This window comes from Lissotriton helveticus, chromosome 2_1 (assembly GCF_964261635.1).
Source record: "Lissotriton helveticus chromosome 2_1, aLisHel1.1, whole genome shotgun sequence".
Taxonomy (NCBI): domain Eukaryota; kingdom Metazoa; phylum Chordata; class Amphibia; order Caudata; family Salamandridae; genus Lissotriton; species Lissotriton helveticus.
Window position 1 is genome coordinate 572,724,499 of NC_136059.1, and position 24,518 is coordinate 572,749,016.

A 24,518-nucleotide genomic window follows, 5' to 3' on the forward strand; every position below is an offset into this window, starting at 1 on the left:
ACTCCGTCTGGAGGTGTTCAAATGAGACTATCCCATTCGCATCCCACACCTGTTCTAGTGATGATATGCAAATTAGGTCCCACTTCTTAAAGCCAGGTAGGTTAGCCACTTCCCTTAACCTGGCTACTACCAGGAGGCCAGGTTAAGAGAAGTGACTAACCAACCTGGTGTTGGGGGGGTCAGTCATTTCTCCCATCCCATTTCCTGGCCTAGTTTATGCCACATTTGTATCACAGTCTCTGTTGTGGGAGATAGTGGGCTTTCAGCCTTTCCACCATGAAGGGTATTCATGTATCCCTTCTCACCCGAATTAAGTCTGTCCAGTCGAAATGCAGGTTCCCCCATTAGGGAATAGGCCCATCTGTTAACTCTGCAGACTTGTGCTACTTCATAGTATTTAGAGATGTTTGGCAGAGCAATTCCACCTTCGTATGTTGAGTGTTGGAGGGTGCAGAGTTCGATCCTTGGTAGGCTGCTCTCCCAGAGTAGAGTCCGCAACTGGTGGCCTATCATGTTTAAGACGTGTAGTATATATGTGAACCTGGGCAGTGCTATAATTTTGAAGATCACTGCTTGTCCCATTAGCTTAATTTGTAAGTGTCACCAGTGCGCTATGGTCCCTTTCAATTTAGTCAGTAGAGTGCTTTATTTGTCCTCATAGTGTGCTCCATCGTCTTTAGTAATCCACAGGCCCAGGTATTTAACTGCCATGTTTCTACCCATGGAGTAGTAGTAGTGCCTACCTTGGTTGCCAACAACACATTGGGAACAACAGTGATTTCTCCCAGTTGATACTGAGGCCCACAAATTTCTGGTATGTGTCAAAACTTTGCCGCCACCTAGCCAGGGGCTTCTTGGGGTTAGCTTGAAAAGCCTGAAGCGCGTGCCAGTACATATCATGTAGTGGCTTAAGCACTTTATTCGCCATCTGTTAGAAGTCCGGTAGGACCTTGCTTTTTCCAAGTCTGAAATTGGGAGATAGCCTGTTCCATCTCTTTCTCAGTGAGTACCCCTTCTAGCGAGTCCTGCTGTTCCCTCGTTAATTGCTGTGTGGGAAAATCGTTAATGAAGTCATCGAGTTCCGACAACTGCGGAGTGTAGTTTGACCGGTAAATGGCTTGAAAACAATCCGCGAACGTTCCATGTTAACTCCTCTACCTCGGGTATGTGAACCTGTCTTTGTTCCCTTTCCCAACTGTTTAACCATGCTAATAGTTTCCCAGCCTTGTCACCTGTTTCATACAGCTGTTTTTGTTTGAGCAGGTAGGATGTTTGTATATTGTTAAGTAATATAGTTCTGTATTCTCTCTTTTCGCTGCTAGCCTTCATATTGCACCAGGCAAGAGTCTTTGTGCGTATTCCACTTCTAACTTCCTAAGGATCCATTCGAGCTCCTTCACCTGTTTCTCTCTCTCTCTCTCTTATATGTTCTAGCTCCCCTGAAAATGATTTCCCCTCTGATAGTGCCCTTATAGGCCTCCCTGAGTATGTCCGCCCGTTACTGACTCATTATTTGTGTTGAAGTAACAGACTGTGGCCTACCCTAGATGGTCAATCTTTGTGGGGTTAGCCAGACACCATGTTTTCATCCTTCAGTCTCTGGTCTTAAGCTTATTGAACATGCCCGTGCCACCTACAGCAGTGAGTGGTCTGACACCCCCCATGCCAAGCATTCTGCCATCATGAATTGAACTAAGGTTGTTCAAGGGGTGAATAACTTGCTCAATTTTCAAGTGGGATTCATGTGCACCCTAGTAATAGGAATAGCAGTCGTTTCTGTGGGTAGAATTTTCTCCATATGTCTCCCATACCCATAGCTAGTAAGAACCCGTGCACTTTTCCCTGTGTGCTCTATAGAGGTTATCTAGGGCTGGTTTTCTATAGCTATAGATGGACTGCCATGTTAAAAACCCTCTCAGCACTGTTCAGACCTGCAGTATGTCAGCTGTTAACCATGTCATTATTTGTAGAGTATCTGTCTGCAGGTCTGGTGGACTGTAAATGCTCACAAACAATAGGTGAGTCCTCTCCCAATCCCACCGTACAGTTGTGACCTTCTTCTGTCATCTGTCCATGTTTGTGAGGGGTGAAAGTTAACAGAATTCTTGAATACTATTGCCACCCTCCGAGAGCCTGTTGAGAACTCAGAATGACTTACTCCTTCAATCAATCAATCACTCAATCATAGCATTTGAGAAGTCTTCTGAAAGTCAGCAGGTCTTGGGTCTGCCGTAGGTGGATGGGGAGGGTGTTCCAGGTCTTGGTGGCGAAGTGGGAGAACGATTTGCCGCCTTAGGTCGCTCTTTAGATGCGGGGGACTGTGGCGAGGGCGAGGTCGGCGAACGGAGCTGGCGGGTGGGGGTGTAGAAACTGAGTCTGTTGAGATATGCTGGTCCGGTGTTGTGGAGTGCCTTGTGTGCGTGGGTGAGGAGCTTGAAGGTTATCCTCTTGTTGATGGGGAGCCAGTGCAGGTCTCTCAGGTGGGGTGTGATGTGGCTGCGGCAAGGGATGTCAAGGATCAGGCATGCAGAGGCGTTCTGGATGCGTTGAAGTTGTTTCAGGAGTTTGGCCGAGGCTCCTGCGTAGAGGGGGTTTCCATAGTCCAGCCAGCTGCTGACGAGGGCCTAGCTGACCGTTCTTCGTGTTTCGGTGGGGATCCACTTGTATATCTTGCGGAGCATGCAGAGGGTGTTGAAGCAGGAGGAAGAGGTGGCGTTGACCTGCTTCGTCATGAAGAGGGTGGAGTCGAGGATGACCCCTAGGTTGCGTGCGTGGTTGGTGGGTTTTGGAGCTGTTCTTACTGCGGTCGGCCACCAGGAGTCGTCCCAGGCCGAGGGGGTGGATCTGAGGATGAGGACCTCCGTCTTGTCTGAGTTCAGCTTCAGTCGGCTGTTCTTCATCCATTCGGAGACGGGCTTAATTCCTTCGTGGAGGTTGGTTTTGGCGGTGTGGGTGTCCTTGGTGAGGGAGAGGATCAGCTGGGTGTCATCGGCGTAGGAGATGATGTGGAGATTGTGCAGTCGGGCGACGTGGGCGAGCGGTGCCATGTAGATGTTAAACAGTGTTGGGCTGAGGGATGAGCCCTGGGGTACGCCGCAGATGATCTTGGTGGCTTCGGAGCGGAAGGGTAAAGGCAGACGCTCTGTGTTCTGCCGGAGGAGGTGGTCCTGTCCATGGCATTCTCTTGGATCCCGGCGTCGTGTGCGTAGTGTGTGGTGGCAGACCGTGTTGAAGGCGGCTGATAGGTCCAGGAGGATGAGAGCCGCGGTTTCTCTGTTGTCAAGCAGCGTCAAGCAGCGTCCTGATGTCATCGGTGGTGGCGATGAGGGCAGTTTCGGTGCTGTGGTTGCTGCGTAACCCGGACTGGGACGGGTCCAGGATGCTGTTCTCCTCAAGGTAGCGGGTCAGTTGTTTGTTGACGGTCTTCTCAATGACATTTGCCGGGAACGGGAGCAGAGAGATGGGCCGGAAGTTCTTGAGGTCCTTGGGATCCGCTTTGGGTTTCCTGAGTAAGGCGTTGATCTCGGCGTGCTTCCAGCTCTCCGGGAAGGTTGCTGTCTCAAAGGAGATGTTGATGGCTGTCCGGTGATGGGGTGCGATGGCGATGCTAGCTTTGTTGAAGATGTGGTGTGGGCATGGGTCTTACGGAGATACATAGTGGATGGTGTTCAAGATCTTGATGTTGTCGCCGTCGTTTATGGTGGTCCAGGAGAGCAGGCGGTTGGTACAAATGGCGGTCGTGGGGGCGGAGGTCACAGTCGTTGTCGGGGCGATCGTGGCGTTGAAGCTGTCGTGGATGTCTGCGATGGAAGAAGGTGGCGAGTGCGTCGCACAGGTCTTGCAAAGGTGGGGTGTCGTTGGTTTTGGAGCTGGAGTTGGAGAGTTCCTTCACGATGTTGAAGAGCTCTTTGCTGTTGTGTGCGTTGTTGTCTAGGCGGTCTTTGAAGGAGGCCCTTTTAGCGTCTCCGATGAGATGATGGTGTCTGCGGGTGGCGTTCTTGTGGGCTGCGTAGCTGTCTGGTGTTCTTTCACGGTGCCAGTTCTTCTCTAGCTTTCGGCAGGTTTGCTTGGAGGCCTTGAGATCTTCAGTGAAACAGCTGGCTTTCTTGCTGGTGTGGCTGTTGGAGGGTTTCTTGACCGGGGCGAGGGTGTTGGCGCAGTCGTCAATCCACTGTCTGAGGTTGCGGGCGGCGGTGTCGGGGTCGGTGGTGTTGATGGGGGGGCTTCGGGCGAGGGTGGTGGTAAGCTGGTCTTCGGTGACTTTGCTCCAGCAGCGGCGAGGGATCAGTTCGGGTGCGGTGGTGCGTGGTGGGTTTCCGGAACATGAAGTGGATGCAGTGATGGTCTGTCCAGTGGAGTTCGTTGGTATGGTTGAGGGAGACGTGGGCGTTTGCGGAGAAGATGGGGTCAAGCGTGTGGCCAGCAGAGTAGGTGGTTGTTGTGATCAGTTGTCTGAGTACGAGGTTGGCGAGGTTGGCGATCAGGGTGGTGGAGTTAGTGTTGTTGTTATTCTCGAGGAGGAAGTTCAGGTCCCTGAGGAGGATGTAGTCCGTGGAGGCGAGGGCGTGTGTGCTGATGGCGATGGAGTTGCTGAACTGGGGTCGGTGTCCGGTGAGCCTGTAGACGAGGGTTCCTCTGAGGGTGGTGTTGGGGTCGGTGTGGATCTGGATGGAGGGTGTCGTCGGTGTTGGTCGAGACTTGGAGAGTGTTCCTGTGGACGATGGCGATTCCTCCAACTCCGTCGGTGCGGTCCCTGCGGGTGATCTTGTTGCCTTCTGGGTTGGCTATGGCGGGTGCCGAGGAGGGGTTCAGCCAGGTCTCTGTCAGGAAGGCGACGTCTGGGGAGGTTGAGTCGAGAAGGTCCCAGAGTTCATCGGCGTGTTTGCGGGTGTAGCGGGTGTTGAGGAGAATGCATCTGAGGTAGTTAGGTTCTATCCTGGTTGTTGAATTGGCGGGTCGGATGCTGGTGAAGCTGCAGTTCCGGCAGGAGAAGGGGCCTTGGGTGCACTTCGGGGCAGCCAGGGAGAAGGTGCATGATTGTCTAGCGTTGAGCGCGTGGAGGCTGCTGGAGTCGTAGCGCAGACAGACGCTTTGGCGCCGGCGGGGGCCTCGGGTTCTGGCGCTGGGCGCGATCCAGGCGCAGACGGGCTTGCCTTAAATGCGCCTTCGGGGCGCCAGCGGCGCACCCACTGTGCACGACTGCGCATCGTTCGCCATAAGAAGGGGAGGGAGGTGGGTGCAGAGGCAGGGAGGCGGGAGCGGCTAGAACGGGGTACGGGCCACAGGGTCAGCAGCAGCGGGAAATGTGCACGCAAAGGGCAACCAAGTGGGGGAAAAAACACTACACAGCACAATAATGAAAATAAAGCACAGCACAGTACAGTAGATAAAATAAAGCACCAGACGCTATAATCAACAGGGGCAGTGGGGTTACCTGGAGGCAGTTGGACGGGCCTGGCGCGTGGTGCCGGGTAGCTGACTCGAACCCTGCACAGCGTAGGTCTCAGTCCTGGCGGCAGAGGAGCTGGGGAGAGTCCTGGTGAGGCAGAGCTGCTGGGGAGAGTGCTGGCCTTGGCCCGGTGGTCAAGGTCTCACACGCGCTCCCCGCAGCGGTTGCCATAAGAAGGGGAGGGGGGCGGGTGCAGAGGCAGGAAGGCAGAAGCGGCTGGAATGGGGGCGGGCCGCAGGGTCAGCAGCGGCAGGAAATGTGTGCGCAAAGGGCAACCAATTGGGGAAAAAACACAACACAGCACAATAATGAAAATAAAGCACAGCACAGTACAGTAGATAAAATAAAGCACCAGAGGCTATAATTAACAGGGGCAGTGGGGTTACCGGGAGGCAGCTGGGCTGGCCTGGCGCGTGGTGCCGGGTAGCTGACTCGAACCCTGCACAGTGTAGGTCTCAATCCTGGCGGCAGAGGAGCTGGGGAGAGTCCTGGTGAGGCGGAGCTGCTGGGGAGAGTGCTGGCCATTTGCCCGGAGGTCAAGGTCTCACCTCCTTGTATTCCCCCTCTCCCAATAAATTGAGAATGAGTTTCAATGAGGTTTGGTTCCTGTAGGAAGACTGAGTCTGTCAGTACCCTAGAGACCAGCTCTCTTCTAATTTTGTTTCCCAATCCGTTGACGTTCCACGGCATGAGAGTTAATGTGTGAGCCATACTAGCCTGCACCTGTATTGAATATCCATCACGTGCAGTTTCTACTTAACTTCCAAAAATAATTTCCTCTGTTGTATTTTCATAGTGTAGTCCCGGTATATCATCACTGGGGAGGATTCCCATGTGACTTTACCAATTTTCAGGGCTGCCCACAGCATCTCATCTCTGTCAGCAAAATGTAAAATTCTGGCAATCATTGTTAATGGTTGTGTCTGCGGGGCGGGGCGTAGGTGAGTGAGCGATGAGCTCTCCCCACCAAAATTCAAAAGGAAACATCCTGCTGAGGAAATCGAAGACTTCAGCCATGTTGAGATGTTTTGTCTTGGTGATGGACCCTCCGGACCATCTGGGATGCCCACAATCCTTATGTTGTTTCACATTGAGCATCCCTCCTCACCCTCCACTCGGACCTCTAATACTTTTACTGTGTGCTGGAGGTCCGTGATCTTGGCCTGTGCAGTCCTCAGAGAGTCCTCTTTCTCAGATATGTCCTTCAGCTTCTGATACCCTTTTATCTGTGTGCCTCATATACTTCCTCAGTAAGGAGAGTTCTGTGCTCAATCCTCTGATTCCTCCCCCCCACCCCTCTGATAGGTGGGATTTGGTTTTAGTATTGAGGCTGTGATCAGTGTTCAGCTACTTTCCGCCTGGGAGGGTTACATGGTTGCTTTGGCTAATTGATAGATTTAATCATGGGCTGAGTGTAAGGCTGATGTCTTTTTCCATGGTTACTAGTCATGCCCACAGCTGTTTAAATGGGCCCTCATGGAGTCTGTGAGGGCCACATATTTCATAAATTACTTTCTGTCCCGTACAGTCTACTATTTGCTATGTGTCCATATGCTCCACACTTACAACAACTTTAAAAATGTTTTTTGCGTCCTTCACGTCTTCTCAGTGCAGCATCTTCACTCGCACCACAAGTACTTTGTCAATACATACTTTGGAGTTCTGAATGCTTTTTTTCTTAATTCTTCCACACAATCCAAGCTGTGTTCACATTACTTGGAGGTAGTTACTACATCTTATAATGAAGGATTGTCCGGTTGCCACAAGCATTCTTTGGCTTTCCCTATACTTCATCCTAACATAAATTGATCTCTTAAACATTCTTCATATCTGGTAACAACGTTTCAGGTGGACACAGGTTTTCTCAAATCTGTTATATATTCTTTAACTTTTATGCCAACTATGTGCATGTGATTCCATAAATGGTACCTATCGATAATTGAAGACAATAAAAGTCTAATTTCTTTTAGACAGATTTCATATTCATTCTACCCAAAAGCTTCTGCAGATGCCAATTGTGGGTGATACTCATATACATCCTGCTGCTCTGGCCACACATAATGTATTAAGAAAGAAGCTTTTAGCTCAGAACTCAGTGAAGTGCCACCCACCCTATAGTAATGAGCAAATACTGTTTTCAATTTTTTCCATTATAAGACCGGTTCTCTAGGGTTAGATAAGAAAAATCGAAGTACATTAACATTCTCCATTTTTCAAGTAATACTTTCTAAAAACTCCATCAAAATAAATTATGCACCAGTATACTACGGGATACCAGAGTTTTTTATCATTCCTGAATCAAAATATTTTTATTCTTTAACACTCGCACCTATACATAACTATAAGCTGTAAAAATCCTTTCCTCTTCCAGAGAACATGGTGATATACTCAATTTCTAGGATTCTATAATATACCATAAAACAGTATATATAGTTAATTGCAAAAAATACCATCACAAGCTCCGTGCTCTAAAGAATCTATTTCAGCACAGAACAATATTGTTCAGTGATATCAAAATACTTGCGTTGCTTAGCGAGCGCCTGCTGCTTCGAATCACGCAATCCCAATTCAAGATGGCAGCAAGTTTTGGAGCATGCACAATGACTTTGACACACTGGGATTGTTAACATAATAAAGTCTGCACGCTTCCCCATCAGCCGCGATGGTTACGGCACTTCAGATCTACTGCTTTCTTTGCCACAGTTGATGCCACACAAGATCCTTATGACTGTCATGCAGGATCCACAAGGTCACATTACAGAAACTAATTTGAAAGATGCTGTGATTTCCCATAAATGCGAACTACTGAAGTTTCAAAAGTATCCAACCTGTGTAAAGGACTGCAATGTCAGTTCCACACCCACACTGTTCAGGTGTCCGTTCCTCCTCTTGGAGCCATAATGAATCACTTCTTTGCGTAGTGTTGTTTAACAGAAGAGAAGGATAAGCTGTTAGAACATCTTTCCAGTAAAAGTTATACTTTGCTTCAATTTTCCTTCTTAAGGGTAGAGACTCCACTTCTACTTTCTTTTTGTTCAGTCCAAAATAGATTTGATAGTCTGTCAGGTGATATTGCAGTTAAAATGCAGAGTTTTCTGTCCTTCATCTGTATAATGCAGTAGATTATTCCAATAGTTAAGGAGATTATTCAAGCCTAGTTTACCTAACCTCAGGCATCCCTTGCTTGAACAGAACTGTAACGTTCGAGGCATGTGGGCTGCTAAATTCATATCTGTGCATAGATGGCCGCCTAGTGTTGTGTCCGGATGATTGCACTTTGTTGTCTTGGAAGAGTCTTCGAAGTATCACAAGATAGGTGACTCCTCCCCTGGACTACAGTGCGCATGGGCATCTTCTCCATCCTCAGATTGTTTTTTTCCGCCATTGGGTTCGGATGCAAACTCCTACACTCCAACTCGGAATCGAAAACAAAACTTTTCTAAAGGCCAAAAGGACTTCGACTTCGACGGTATTGTTCTCGTTCGGTACCTCTCTACTCGATCTAAACTTCCATCTCGAATCGGTCGTCGTCGACGCGGGCCGTTGTGCCTTTTCGACGCCACGTGAGCCGACCGTCGATGGAAAGAAGCCCATTTAAAAGGTGCCCACAATGCCACTCCCAAGTTCCCTCATACTGATAAACACTCAGTATGCAACAAGTGCCTTTCCCCAGACCATAGGGAAGAAACCTGCCCAGCCTGCGCCCAGTTTCGATCCCAAAAAACTATACGAAACCGACGGGCTGGTAGGCAAGAAATGCAGCGACAGGCACCGGAACCGGACAACATCTTCGATGATGACCAGGAACTACAGGACGCCCCAGACTCGGACCTAGAAATCGTCACCGTCGAGGACTACACTGACTCCGACGACGAAATCCCGTCGGGGCAAATCGTGAGTACACTACCCGTGACACCAATTAACCCGTTACCAAAGGCTCCGGGTAACCCCTTCGACGCTCATGACGAGCTCAGCTCGTCATGCAGTTGCCATTCATTTCAATGGAAATTACATGACAAGGATGGAAAAGGCCTTAGCATCCAAGTGGTTAAGGCATCGCCAAAGGCCTTAGCCAAGATCATAAAAAACTTTCGCCAGCCCAGCCTTCCGGCTCGGCTCCGAAACCGAAACCAAAACCTTCAGAAAGCCCAGGGCCCAGTACCCTCGTCCCGAAGAAGGTTCCAGAGCCAAAGAAGGTCACCGACCCGAAGAGCGTCGATCCAAAAAAGGCCGCACAGCCAAAGAGCGTTGAGCCAAAGAAGTCTGTCGACCCCACAAAGGCCCAAAAACGTCGACCCCCAAAAATTGGTCGACCCGAACAAAGGCACACAGCCAAAGGGCGCCGAACCGAAGAAGGTCGCCGACCCGAACAAGCCTGCTGTTCCGAAAACCGTCGGCCCGGCAACTGGTGCCGTACCGAAACCAGTATCAAAGCCGGAAAAGCCTATCGATCCAAAGATAACGGCTCCAAAGACAGCAGTCGATCCAAAAAAGAACATCGACTTGGTGAAAGACACTCATCCAAAAAAGCCTACGGAGCACAAAAAACGTGTCGACCCGAAAGTTCCGGTCGACCCGAAACCACTCGTCGACCCTAAATCAGGGCCCAAGCCGAAAAAGTCCAACAAAACTCAGAAAGTCGTTGAAAAATCAAGTGTTACCGACCCGAAAAAGTCTAACACTAAACCCAGGACTGTAGAGGAAGAACTATTCCACCCAGATCCATCAGACAACCAAGCTAAAATATACATTAATCCAGAAACTGGTAAAGTTACCATCCTGCAAAGGAAAAAGAGACCTTTGTACTTTGAACCTAACTCACCTATCCCACTGAAGAAAAAGGACTTTGGGACTCTTCAGCCCTTTTCAACCTATCATGCCTACCACACCTTTTGCTCCTACCTCCCTTTCTCATCACGGGGACGATGAGGGGGACACAGGGTATGAGCCACAGCCTCAATATGATTTCCCACAAGATCCTAACCAAGAGGAACCTTGGGAAGAACCAACAGACCCTTATGACACCCATCCCATCCCTGATGTACCCACTTATCCTACTAAGCCGTCACCTACGGATGTCACAGTAGTCTTCAACCAACTCATAGACAGAGCAGCACAATTCCACAATGTGGACATCCATAATGACCCTTTGGAAGACGACTTCCTGTTTGACACATTCACTACTGCAGAAAAAAGTGTCAAAACGCTTCCCATGTTGAAGGGAGTTCTAAAACACGCAACTGACATATTTAAGGATACAGCCAGGGCACGGGTAATCAATTCCCAGAATAGAAAAAAAGTATAGGCCAGCTCCCTCAGACCCTACCTACATCAAGGGCCAGTTGCGACTAGACTCACTGGTGGTTGCTAACGCACGAAAAAGAGCCAACTCTCAGACAACAGGGGAAGCACCTCCCCCTGACAAAGAGTCAAAAATTCTAGAGGCATCAGGCAAAAGGGTAGCTGCACAAGCCTCCAACTCATGGAGGATTGCTAATACACAAGCCCTACTGGCTCGTTATGACAGAGCGCACTATAATCAGCTCGAAAGCCTTATGCAACACCTACCCGAGCCTTTTAAAGCACAAGCCAATGATCTCATCCAAGAGGGAAAATTCATATCAAACGCCTCCATCAAATGTGCACTTGACGCTGCAGACACCGCAGCTAGGTCAATTAATACTAGTGTCCTGCTACGCAGACATGCATGGCTGCGTATTTCCGGTTTTAAAAATGAGGTGCAGTCCACCATTCTTAACCAACCTGTCAATCCAGATTTTCTATTTGGCCCTGCTGTCGACACCATTTTGGACAAAATGAAAAAAGACACAGAAACCGCAAAATCTATGGGTGCATTGCAGTTTCTACAACATAGGGGCTCCTTTCGACGCTCCTCATACAGAGCAAATACAATAGGGAATGCTTCGCAAACATCTGCCTCATACAAAAGTAACACACAAGGTTCCTTCAACAAGAACACAACCAGGGGAGGTTACAGAGGTAACAGTAATAAGGGAAGAGGGCATGGAGGCAATAACACCAGGGCCTCCACCCCCACAAAACAGTGACTTCATTATGCTGCCTCCAGACCACTTAACACCGGTCGAAGGCAGACTACAGCAGTTCCTACCTGTCTGGCATGCAATTACCACGGACAGGTGGGTGAAAGAAATTATCCAGTCTGGTTATTGCCTAGAACTGACTTCTACGCCACCAAACATACCACCCAGACATCGTCATATGTCCACAGAACACATCACCCTGCTACAACAAGAGGTGAAATGCATGCTGGAAAAGGGGGCCATAGAGCAAGTCCCTTTCCACAAACAAGGGACAGGAGTATACTCCCTATACTTCCTTATTCCAAAGAAGGACGGTTCCCTCAGTCCAATATTGGACCTCAGACCCCTAAATCAATATATACTATCGGAGCACTTCCACATGATCACACTACAACAAGTGCTCCCTAGCTTCCCAAGACTTCCTAGCAACACTGGACCTCAAAGATGCGTACTTTCACATACCCATCCATCCAGCCCACAGAAAATACCTCAGGTTCACAATAGAAGGTCCACACTATCAATTCAAGGTTTTGCCCTTTGGGGTTACCACGGCTCCAAGAGTGTTTACAAAATGCTTAGCGACAGTGGCAGCACATCTCAGGAGGCAACACGTCCATGTGTACCCATACCTGGACGATTGGCTAATACAAGCAAAATCGTACCAAGAGTGTGCAGCACACACGTCCCAAACAATCCAGTTGCTACACAGCCTAGGCTTTTCAATCAACTACACAAAATCGCATCTGCAACCTTCCCACGTACAGCAATACCTGGGAGCCACTATAAATACCTCAGTGACAAAAGCATATCCAAACTCAGCAAGGATAGCCAGCATGCAGATACTCATTCGCAAATTCCTGCCACAACACTCCCTGCCAGCTCAAGTCTTCATGCAGCTCATAGGCATGATGGCCTCCTGCATATTAATTGTCCCCCATGCCAGACTCCAAATGCGCCCATTACAGGAATGCCTAGCACAGCAATGGAACCAGGCTCGTGGACAACTAAAAGACCTAGTGTTGGTAGACAGTCACATTCACAACTCTGCAGTGGTGGAACCCACAAAACCTTTCCAAGGGGCGACTGTTCCAAGAGCCGGTTCCACAACTAGTACTAACAGCGGACGCATCACTGACAGGCTGGGGAGCCCATCTCCTTCAATACACAGTACAAGGGGCTCTGGACAAACAAACAGAAAAAGCTGCATAACAACCAACTAGCGTTACTAGCGATATTCCTAGCCCTGAAAGCATTTCAGAAATACTTGTACAACAAGACGCTGTTGATCCGGACGGACACATGACCGCAATGTACTATATCCAGAAACAGGGAGGAACGCACTCTCCATAGCTGTCCCACCTGGCACAGAGCATATGGAAGTGGGCGATTCCCCCCCAAATTTTTCTCCTCGTAGAACACCTTCCAGGGAAGGGCAATCAGATTGCGGACCTGCTCAGCAGGCACAACCAACAAATACACGAATGGGAGATTCACCCCCAAGTTCTCCAGCCATTCTTCGAAGAGTGGGGTCACCCAGAGGTAGACCGGTTTGCCACAAAAGAAAACTCCAAATGCCGGTACTTTGCCGCCAGGTTCCCACATCCGTTGTCACTGGGCAATGCGATATGGATGAACTGGTCAGGCAAATTTGCGTACGCTTTTCCCCCAGCACCGCTGATCCCGCTGGTGGCACGCAAACTGCGGCAACACTCACTCACACTAATCCTAGTTGCTCCCACATGGGCGAGACAACCATGGTACACAACATTCCTAGAACTTTCAGTAGTTTCTCATCAAAGACTGTGCCTTGCTCCCCATCTTCTAATTCAGAACTATGGAGAAATGAGACACCCAGATCCCAATCAGATGAACCTAGCGATCTGGCTCCTGAGGTCTTAGAGTTCGGATACCTTAACTTGCCCCCAGACTGCATGAACATCATTAGGGAGGCAAGACGACCAACCACACGAGCGTGCTATGCAGCTAAATGGAAGAGATTTGTTATTTACTGCAGCAATAACCAAATCAACCCATTAGACGCTTCCATGCAAAACATTATATGTTACCTGCTGCATTTACAAAGGAGTAACTTAGCATACTCTTCTATACGACTACACCTTGCTGCTATAGCAGCATACCTTCAAAACAGGCAACACCTTTCACCAGCATTCAAAGCCTTCATGGAGGGTTTAAAAAGGGTGATCCCACCAAGACACCCCCCTTCCCCAGTCTGGAATCTAAATATAGTGCTTACCAGACTCATGGGACCTTCTTTCGAACCTTTACACTCATGCGAACTACAATTCTTAACGTGGAAGATTGCATTCTTGGTTGCCATTACCTCACTCAGAAGAGTGAGCGAATTACAAGCACTAACAATTCAAGAACCTTTCATGCAGGTACATGCTAACAGGGTGGTTCTTAGAACCAACCCTAAATTCATGCCTAAAGTTGTATCCAATTTCTATATCAATCAAGCAATTGAACTGCCAGTATTCTTTCAAAATCCACAGTCAGTAGCTGAGAGAGCCCTACACACACTAGATTCAAGAAGAGCTCTACTTTATTATGTGGACAGAACTAAATCATTTAGAAAGACAAAACAACTATTTGTTGCTTTTGCGCCACAACACAAAAGAAATCCTATTTCAAAGTCAGGAATAGCCAGATGGATAGTTAAATGCATTCAAATATGTTATCTAAAAGCTAAACGCACTTTAACCGTCCCCCCTAAAGCACACTCTACACGGAAAATGGGGGCATCCATGGCTTTCCTAGGGAATATTCCTCTTGAAGACATCTGTAAGGCAGCCACATGGTCCACCATACACACTTTCACTACACACTACTGTGTAGACGTGCAAGCAAAACAGCAAGCTGCTGTAGGCCAGGCTGTCCTCAAAACTCTTTTCCAAACTGCTGCAGCTGGCACAGGTGACCACCGCTAGAGGAGATACTGCTATTCAGTCTATGCACAGATATGAATTCAGCAGCCCACATGCCTCGAACGGAATATGCTACTTACCAGTATGCATCTGTTTTTGGCATGTAGGGCTGCTGACATTCATATCGCCCGCCCTCCTCCCCAGTGCCTGTCGCAGCTGCAGCATTATCTCTGGCATGGCCATCGCTTACTTTCCTATCTCCATCTCTGCCACAATGGCGAAAAACAAACTTAGGATGGAGAAGATGTCCATGCGCACTGTAGTCCAGGGTAGGAGTCACCTATCTCGTGATACTTCGAAGACTCTTCCAAGACAACAAAGTGCAATCACCCGGACCCAACACTAGGCGATCTATGCACAGATATGAATGTCAGCAGCCCTACATGCCAAGAACAGATGCATACTGGTAAGTAGCATATTCCATTCTGAATGGGATAATTTCTAACAGTCCACTTAACATTATATCTTATAGAATGCCACAAAGGGGCTTGGGACACAATCCCCAATAATGGATAAAAAAGGAGGTTTGTGGTAGTGTACTCTCATACAAGAAAAACAGTCATAAAATAAGTATTTAACAAATAATTAGGTTTGGGAGCTTTATCACCATAAAAGCCTGAATTTATACAGATATATGTATATGAGAGTTGACTGGTTTAAAGTTCTGAATTGTTGCCCAACCTTCCTTTTGTTTTATGGTGTCTCACTGGTCGCATGACCCACCGTAATATTAATCCATACCAGTTTCTTAGTAAGATTCCCAAAAACAATTCATTAGAGAGTGTGGATTGGTGTTTATTCAACATTTAAATAAACATAAATTCACACTTTCTCTAGTGAGTTCGTTCTGAATTGTTTCTGGGATTCTTTTTGAGAAATTGGTGATTGACATAAATGTATATACATGATATAAGGGGTTCAAATCCCTAAAGCTTCAACAAAGACGATATAGCAATCTAATAACCAACATGTACACATACCTAGATATAGTAAGGTGCTTGTGACGTAGTGACATACACCCGTCAAAGATGTAATTTCTGACGTCATCTGCCACATCATGTATGAGGTCATGAGAAGTCCATAGTGGTTTTGGTCACTGTAAGAAAATGCCTCTTTTTGCATGTTTGCCCCACCAAGACATACATTTTTAGACTGATAATGCTGGTTTTTAGGTCGAGCCTAGGCAGCGCATGCGCTGTCTGGAAGACCTATTGTGATCCACATACCAAGTATAATCCCGCTTGCTGCATCCATTGGGCCACTCCAGTGTTGCTCTGCTTTCCTGCGTCCTTGTTGGCAGGCGCTCCGACATGTCATTTCCGTTTCATGTCTAGCAGCACCGACCAACTACAGTTTAGCTGCGCTGGAGGGCTCTATCAGTTTCATTTATGGACTACTTCAGCTTTTTTTTTTATTCGCGGCCATGGCACCTGCTTCATGGGCTGCCATGCTTTCATCCTTACTTCGCAATTTTCCCTGCAGTACACTTCCCTCACCTCTCAATGACTCAAAGGCATACTCGCAAGCCTGGGAAACTTCTCGACAGTACCACTTCCACGAAAAGAAAAAACGCAATAGGGAAGAACATGGTCGAGGGTTCAAGCGCTGCATACAATGGCTGGCCGACGTTCACGACTGTCCCGGGAAATGTGCCTCACTCTATGAGAGTCAGTGCGTGTCGCTCCTGAAAGTGAGATAGATTCTGACCTCATTTGGTTTACCACAAAGCGGCGCTTAGATCTTCGAGACTTGTATGCGCTAGCTAGAAACTTTGATGATTGGTCGGTTTGACATCTACCTAGTCAGATGAATATATTACAAGGCAAATGAAAGGCGCTTCCAAGCTGCGAAAAGCATCTTAAATTATTATGCTTCCAGGCAGGATGTGGATTACATTCACACAAGAACCTTCGAATGGAAGAGGATTACGCCCCTTATCGCACGCAGTCCCACACCACTGGGCACTCTGAGACCACATATGAAAAACATCATAGCATGAACATAGGGAGCAATTGTTTGTGTGTGTTACTAGCATATCGTAATTTATAATTACATGCCTGTTATCGGAATGTGTATCCTGCACGGAAATCTTGCTCAGAGACCGAACTTGTTTTGAAAGAAGGGTGAAAGTAGGAGAACACCAAAAGATTGTTAGCCAAAAAATGAGTAATAACATCAACTGGTTAAGACATGAAGTTTAGCAAACGTCATCTAGCGTTAAGAGCTGCCGATTTGATATTTAGTGTAACGCACCCGTGCTACCCATCCCCCAGCGCGCGCACGCGCACACACACACACACACACACACACGCGCACACAGGGACACATACACCACCATGAAACCGAAGTTATAATTTTTTTAATATAGTATCTAATTTTCAGATAAAAACCGATATAAGGAAAATGCAAAAACAGTTATGTTGTATGTTGTACCAATGCGGTAGGTAATTTTAATGGAACAGCACCTTAGGTGATGTTCCAGAATAGAATGAGTAAGGTGTAGAACTGTAGATGTACAGCACATTCCTGTGTTGATTAAACTTCAAGGGCTAGTCAACGTAGGGGAGTCTTTTGGGCAGGAAATCAAATTCAAACTTTCAGGCACCACCCTGCTCCCTATGCAACCACTGTTCTTCTTGCTCGGCTTCTCAGCCAACCCCATCTCCCCCCCTCACAATTCTCTCACAGATCAAAAAGCCTGAAAGTGGTCAGAACACCTCAGAGTTAAATAGGTTTATAGAATCGCCCTGCTTGCCCCACCCCCCACATAGCAATAAGAACCAGAAGAAGGCATCTGCTCGCGGCTTCTGGTTGCCACAGAGTCAGATTTCACTTCTATGGGTAAAACTTGTTGTACAATGCAATAGGTCTTGCATTTACGTGAATTTCAGCTATTGGCATTGTAAATGACAATACATTTTATGTTTTGGTTTTTAAAATAGAAATAAAAGGCACTGTCATTTCAATGTCAATAGATCAAAGTCATGTAAATGCGGGACCTATTTCATTGCAAATGCTTGTTTAGACTGTGAGAGTGCACTGAGGCCTGCTAACCAGATCTCAGTGCCAGTGTTCTTACCCTCTGAAAGTGTAAGTAATTCATAAAAATACGCTCTATGTTTATAAATTGTTGTCATGTCTCTTCCTTGTTGTGTGACTTTCTTATTTCGTTGTTTGGTACTGTTAAATTCTTTACACTAAATTATTTCGTCAAGCCTTGCTGCTCAAGCCACAGCTACCCAGGGGTGAGCCAGGGTGATAAGTGAGCCCGACTGGACCCAAGGCAGTTTTTGGAAGTATATTCCAAAATAAGGCCCCCAGCTATATCATATAATACCCCAAATCCTCACAGCCACCCACTGCACCCAGCCGCCCATGTATTCTACATTTGACAAAAGCCTTGTAACATAGGGGCTGATTACGATGGCAGTCATAAAAGCATTCCGACCGCCGTGGTAGCGGGAAATTACTGTCTGCGGGAAAACCGGCGGTCAGAATAGGGTGCACTGCCTGAAATATCCTACCACGGCGGTCGGATTCCAAGATACACCGCCGGAAAAGCTGAGAATCCGTCCACGGCAGTCGGAATTGCTGTGGAAAGACCCAAGCCCGCTATTTGCCCAACGGTCAGGACTGAATGGAGGTGTCCAGGTTAAATTTTCGCTATCCGCAGTAGTGCTTCCGCCGTCCCCGAATGGCCAGATTCTCGGCTGCGGTGTGATGGGCTGTTTGAGGCATCGTGATTTGTCCGGCGGTCGTTACCGCATTCCGCACGGCAGTCCCTCTCTATTGGCTGCGTCCGCTATCGGTGGGGAAGGAAAATTCTGGCGGATCCTGAGACTCCGCAGCGGATGGAAAATGGTCTATCTTTGCCCATCGTAATAGGGGGGTCGTGAGGACCACCGCTGGAGTGCGGAAAAGGACATTTTCCGCCATCACCAGCACTGTGGATGTGCCTCCGTCCGCCATCCTAATGAGCCCCTTAGTCCTTGTTTTTATTTTTTTAATTAAGTTTGTTAATTTACAAAAAATCCCAATTTGGGTAAATGCCACCTGTTTCTGTAATCAGAATGGTGGCAGTGTGCTCTTAATATTTTCATAATTTGTCATTCACTCAATTAGTTTCTTTAATTCGTGAGAGTATGTCTACCTCTCCAACCCCATCCCTCTTTTGTCTGTCAATTGTTTTTTCAGGAACCAAAACTTGCAAGTATGGACGCATTTGTGAACTGCAAGATGACAGAAAATAAATATTCAAGCCCTCCATCTGCCAAACGCATTTCATGAAAAAAATTAAAAGGGATTGACAGAACTCACAAGTTTCCAGCTTAGAAGTTTAATGGCAAAATGTTAACCCTTAAGTGCCTGCCAGGTCCCCTTTACAAATGCAAATGCGTTCAAAGCTATTTAACAAATGTACACAAAACCACGAAAAAATGTATGTGTGTATATGTGTGTGTGTGTGTGTGTGTGTGTGTGTGTGTGTGTGTGTGTGTATATATATATATATATATATATATATATATATTTATATATATATTATATAATATATGAAAAAATATAATTTAGAGTTAGAGCCCACAAATGAAACCGACATCATGAAAGTGTACTGGTTAATGTTAAGCGGCCTTCTCGGAAGAATGGGCAACAGGACTGAGTCCTAAGACTTTCAGGCTAATGCATAATTGAGGAGAAAGTATATATTTAAAGGTACATTGCACTGTGGCAGGGACTATGCATACTGATGGTTAGGATGTCGGAGAGGAATATGAGTTCTGAAATGGATGGTTTGGTTCTCCTATGTTTTAAAGTCTGTGTTGTTCCGTAAGCATTAAATGTGATGTACAATTCATAGAGTATCATAAACGTATTATTTTAGTTTGTGCTTCTTTAAATATTTATGTATAAATTCAGTACATTTACTATCCAAGTTTGATTTATATGCTACTATGCACAGATGCTCATTTCTACAGTATGTGAGTTTTTTAATACAAATCTGGCATTTCTCTTTTTGGGTGACAGTGTTGAACGTATTTTGCAGGTCTTTCATTTTATGTTCTCCTTTACTTTTACCTCGGCAAGCAACCAACACACTGTCTTTGGTTAAAGCTTGCACATCCGTTTGCAACATACTGTAAATCATTGCAGCCAAATAAGTTAGTAGCTGGGAGGAAGCTGTCATGGTTTGGGATAATTAATCCAGCCACATGTGCTGTTGGCCACATTAGGTATACACTTCCCCAGCGTGCACCCAAACACACATGCGTGGTTGGCCGAAGTAGACATACACTATCCCGTCCTGCACCCAAACATTTGTATGCTATCATTCCATTGTAAAGGATAAACCAGTTTCTGTCTTCAACCCCCAGTTCATTTCCCTATTTCGTTTCCAATACATTGGTAAGATATATTTACCAAAGTGTCGGATGAAGGTATTTCTTCAAGCAAGGCTTCTTTTCCATGACTGAAGAAATCACTTTTACTTCCTCAGAATTCTTAGGTGTAGTCAGACCTAGTAATCCTACCTGAGTTTCCTAGATGGAAGCAACAACAAACTACTGTCCTGAGTTAGAAAAAGATTGTGTTTGTTTTCTCAACTTATTTCCAGAATCTGTAGTCTTTACTACACAATTGAAGTTCTGCTCACCTACAAACTTTCCCCTATTTCACTCTTAATACCTCTCATCACCCTTGGTACATTTTATCTTTTTCAGAGTAAACTTAAACTATAAGTGATTTTCTTTGAACATTCCCTGGTGTGTAGTCCACTGTAAATGTGAATTGACTCAGTGACTCCTTTTTAGCAATTTGTGGATCAGAAACATGCCGTTTTGATTTTTTTTTCTTTTTTGCAGTTCCAGTCTGCATTACGTAGGGTCACCTTGGCTCAGAAAGCAGTACCTGTATTATGCGGAAGTTCATTGAAGAATAAAGGAGTGCAGCCTTTACTTGATGCTATTACCATGTACCTGCCTGCTCCAGATGAGTGTCACCATGACTTTCTGTAGGTATCATTCAAAATGACATTTGTAATTTTTTGGGCAAAGGGATACTAAGTGAATAAACCATGAGTAGAGGATAACGCATGTTGCAAACCGTATGTAAAGTTCCATTGTTTTAAAAGTGAACCTGTACTTGTTACTGCGTTCTAGAAGAGGAATTCACAGAAATGGTATAAATGATGCTTTGGTCCAATTTTTCATGCTAGCAAAGGTGTTTTTGTTTCTTATTGTGAAGGAATGGCAGAACAATACTAACTCACACATGATCAAATGAAGTATCATTATAGATCCTCAGTAGATTATCATACTATCTGTAGACAATGCATTGTCTCTAAGTATTTCTTTCTTCAAATCCATTCCTTTGTTTATTAGTATGCTATTCACTTCCTTTAACCCATTTTATGCTGATGAGCCTGTGGAATGGCATACAGCAGGATCTCTTTTCTTGCTGCCACAAGTTACCAGGAACGTACGTGGTAGAAAGGAGGATGGAGAGGTGTGGCTCACTGGTTAGAGGCGGCAGGCCTGTAAGCAGAGAACGGCCCGGGACCAGGGTTCAATTCCCGACGCGGCAGGGTCTTCGACCAGGGTCAACGGACTCGATAATTCTCGCCTCAGTGCCTACTCTAACCAGGGAACACACTCGGTAACTCTGGGCATTAAGCTTGCCTCATCTCTACAACGGCCCCCCACAGACGCCGGGGATGCCTGGTTTCACCCTGGAGATACCCAGAAAGGGACCATCTCACAGGGAAAACCAGGACGGGTTCCCCAGCGGTCTACAGCGCCAGGACACTCGGGTAGAGTAACAGTGCGCTTTACAAGTATCCCACATTTACATTTACATGGCTGGTATGAAACCTGTGGTGCCTTTCCAACACCGAGCAGTAGTTAAGAAAGTAGTGTTGCAGGGAGACCTGCCTCATTGTGAGGCTCCACTTGCCTTGCCCCAACTGTCCTTTGTCTAGTTTGGTCCACAGCAGGAAGTCCCTTAAAGGCAGAGATGTAGTTGAAAGACAGATGCTGTAGGTAACTTTATTAAGTGTTAGAATGCATGTCATTATCCCCCCACCTCCATCTGCCTCTGTAGCAGGCTTATCCAGCACACATTCACATCAGCATTACAATCATATTCACTTTCTCTCTTCCACACTCACCATTAAGATACACAGAAGAAACAGACAAGATGATACACCGTACAAAATCAAATACATCATCTGAACCCTTAATGAGCTTACCAGCTCCATTGGCTTCACATGCTGACAACTCCATCACACTATTTGTGCACAAAATGTAAACACACTCAAAATCCGTGCACATGAGCATAGCCTAACATCAGGAGGTGCCAACCCAGAGGAAGCACCTGCATACTACACCCCCCACATATAAACCTTTTGAAACCAAAAGACACAGCTGTTGAATACTAGCATTGTTGTGCAAGATTGACTGAGCCCAGTACATGCTATCTGCTATCTAACACAAAAATATCTTAATTCCAGTATTCTCTCCATCCAATACTAGACACTTTTTAGACCTTCCATTTTTACTTGTAAGGAAATGATTCTTTCTGCATGACGACCCTCCCCCCAATCTATGGACTGATGCTTCTGTGTTTTTTGACTGTGAAGTGCACAGTGCCTTTCTGACCAGGTCTCCGTGTATGTGCTCTGAACCCTCAAAATGTATATGCAATTGTCTAATACATGATTTGTATAATCAACTTGCCTATAAGTCCCTACTATATGGTAAAAAGTGTACCAAGAGCTGGGAAGTTAAATGTAACTATTGGATTGCAGCGACAAAGTGAAAATATGATTCTAGGTTTGCACTACAGTGTAGCCAGGCAGTTTTTAAACTGCCAATACGACTTCGCAACATATACTCTTTTTCCAAGACCTTCCCTTTTAATATCTATAGGCCCCCCTCCTACAAGCCTTAGAAACCCTTAAGACAGGGTGCAGGCTTTTAAAAAAGGACATGTTTCCTTTATGCTTTACTTGTCCTGACAGTGAAAATTCACCATTATTGTTTTCACTAATTTCACTTGTACTTCATTAACATAGGGATGCACTAGCCATACTGCTAAGTGCTAACTTCCATTTAGAACCACTAAATATAGCACTTCAAAGTATCAAGTCAATTTTTACATTAACTCAGACCTATAGCTAAAGTTTAATTTAAGGTAACTTTTAATATAAAGGTGACTTTAGCAAGTTGCTGATTTCTTGCTCCAACTTTCTAGTTCCAGATTCACTACTGCAGATGTCACCCAGCATAGCTTACTGCTCTCCTGCCAGGAGGTGGGAATGGTTCCCAGGGAAGGGGAACAAAAGATATGTTAGCTGGAGGATATGTGACCTCCTCCTGACATGATGGCCAGAGTGCTGTTTCCGCAGAGGCCAAGCTTCAAAGGGCTAGCTGCCTGTCACCGGTAAATGCATGTCACACTTTTACTTGCCCTCTCCTTTGTGTCGGTAGAAGAGGGAAAATCCATTGCAGAATTAGTTTTGCAGGCAGAGCAGGTCTATGAGACACACCTTAGGGTTGTGCCAATAGCTCTAACGCAGGGAAGGTAGGTTCTGACATTTTGTATTTGGGCAGGAAGATGCACTGTGTGATTGTTTGGTGACAGTGCCCCTGGAAGTGATGTAAACGTAGGTAGGATTGCTTATGGGAATTTTACCACCATTCGTTCAGGAGCCCTCCCCACCCATTTGAAATTGGCAAAAGATGGCAACCCTGCACCTGCTGAACCTGTTGACCTCAGAATGAAAGGTGTCACCAAGAAAGACTGCAACTGTTGAACCAAGGTAGAATATCAGAAAGAGAAGGGCATCTCCTGCGGTTGAATTTGTGGAGAGAGAGAGACCGCAAGGGCTGGGCCTGCTCCCACTTGTGCCATAGACCACTGAGTGGACTCCAAGAGCTAGTTGACCTCCTGTTAAGCTTCAGGACACAAAAGCTAAAGAAGTTGTGCACCTGCAAAATGCCCAGCTGACTATTTACTGCTGGACTCCACTGGTGTTGCCTGTGAGATTAAGTTGTAGCCCCGAGGAGGTCCTCCCAGATCCTGGACGCTTCAGTGGTCCTAGAGTGTACTCTGTATCTCAACTGAACTGCAACTCACGAGCCTAAAGCTAAAAGACAATGTTTTTGTCACGGATTCAGAAGCTCATACATGACCGTACTTTGGTTCTCGATGGGAATTGGAGGCGCCTACGAATCTGCAAAGTTACCACTGGACTTCTAGACTTCAACATCAAACCCGATGAGAGACCCAAGCTGCAGAGGACCATGCTGACAAACCAGCAGATGAAAAAAAAGGGTACCAGAAAAGTTACTAAGTGCGAAGTTAAAAGTGTGGCTGGATCAATCTGGCTAATGCCTCTGACCCACACACCATTGTGGTCGACCTGAAAGTTTGACTTTCACCTGAGCCCTTGCATTCCATGCTCATGGTTAAGCCTGACTGCTCTGTAGCAATATTATTTGGTGAGGTCTCACAGTCACCCCAGCTAATAATCCACTTTCTCACTTACAGTTTCAGCATGTTTCACACTGCATGCTTAAACTTCCAAATATGCAACTACTCTCATAACCGTGCAAGACGAACACATACCACCAGGCAAAACTTCACTCACAAACTCAGTAATTAAAAACCAATCATTACTGATCAATATACCTCCCATCTTGATTGGATTTTTTTTTGTTATAAATATTTTTTATTTTATACAACTGAACAATCAACACTAAGGAAGTCATGCATGATACAGTAACAGAAGTAGAGCGCAAATCATTGCAAATATAGTCATTGTCTTCGGGCTGATCTCCCCCCTCCCACCCAGTGATCCATTGAAAACCAGTGCATGCCAGAGGCAGTTGTCCCCATAAAGAGGGGACTGTATCTTGGACCAAGAGACGGTTGTCGGTAAGTTAGTGGGATAATCTTTGCGAGACATTATGGGCCCAAATCTCCGTGGAGGTCCCCTGTGTCGTGTGACCGGTAGACTGCTGCATGCCGCTCCCTGTGTCCAACCCAAAGTACTTCCTCCAGGGGTCC

General features: G+C 46.4%; 1 protein-coding gene across 1 annotated transcript in view; it reads left to right on the plus strand.

Annotated features, from left to right (window-relative positions):
* GFM2 (GTP dependent ribosome recycling factor mitochondrial 2) overlaps positions 1 to 24,518 on the plus strand; it is a 316,398-nt gene that overhangs the window by 111,100 nt on the left and 180,780 nt on the right. Inside the window, exon 12 of the mRNA XM_078675255.1 lies at positions 20,312 to 20,460. Within this exon, the coding sequence (XP_078531381.1) occupies positions 20,312 to 20,460 (149 nt within the window). The remainder of the gene's footprint in view (positions 1 to 20,311; positions 20,461 to 24,518) is intronic.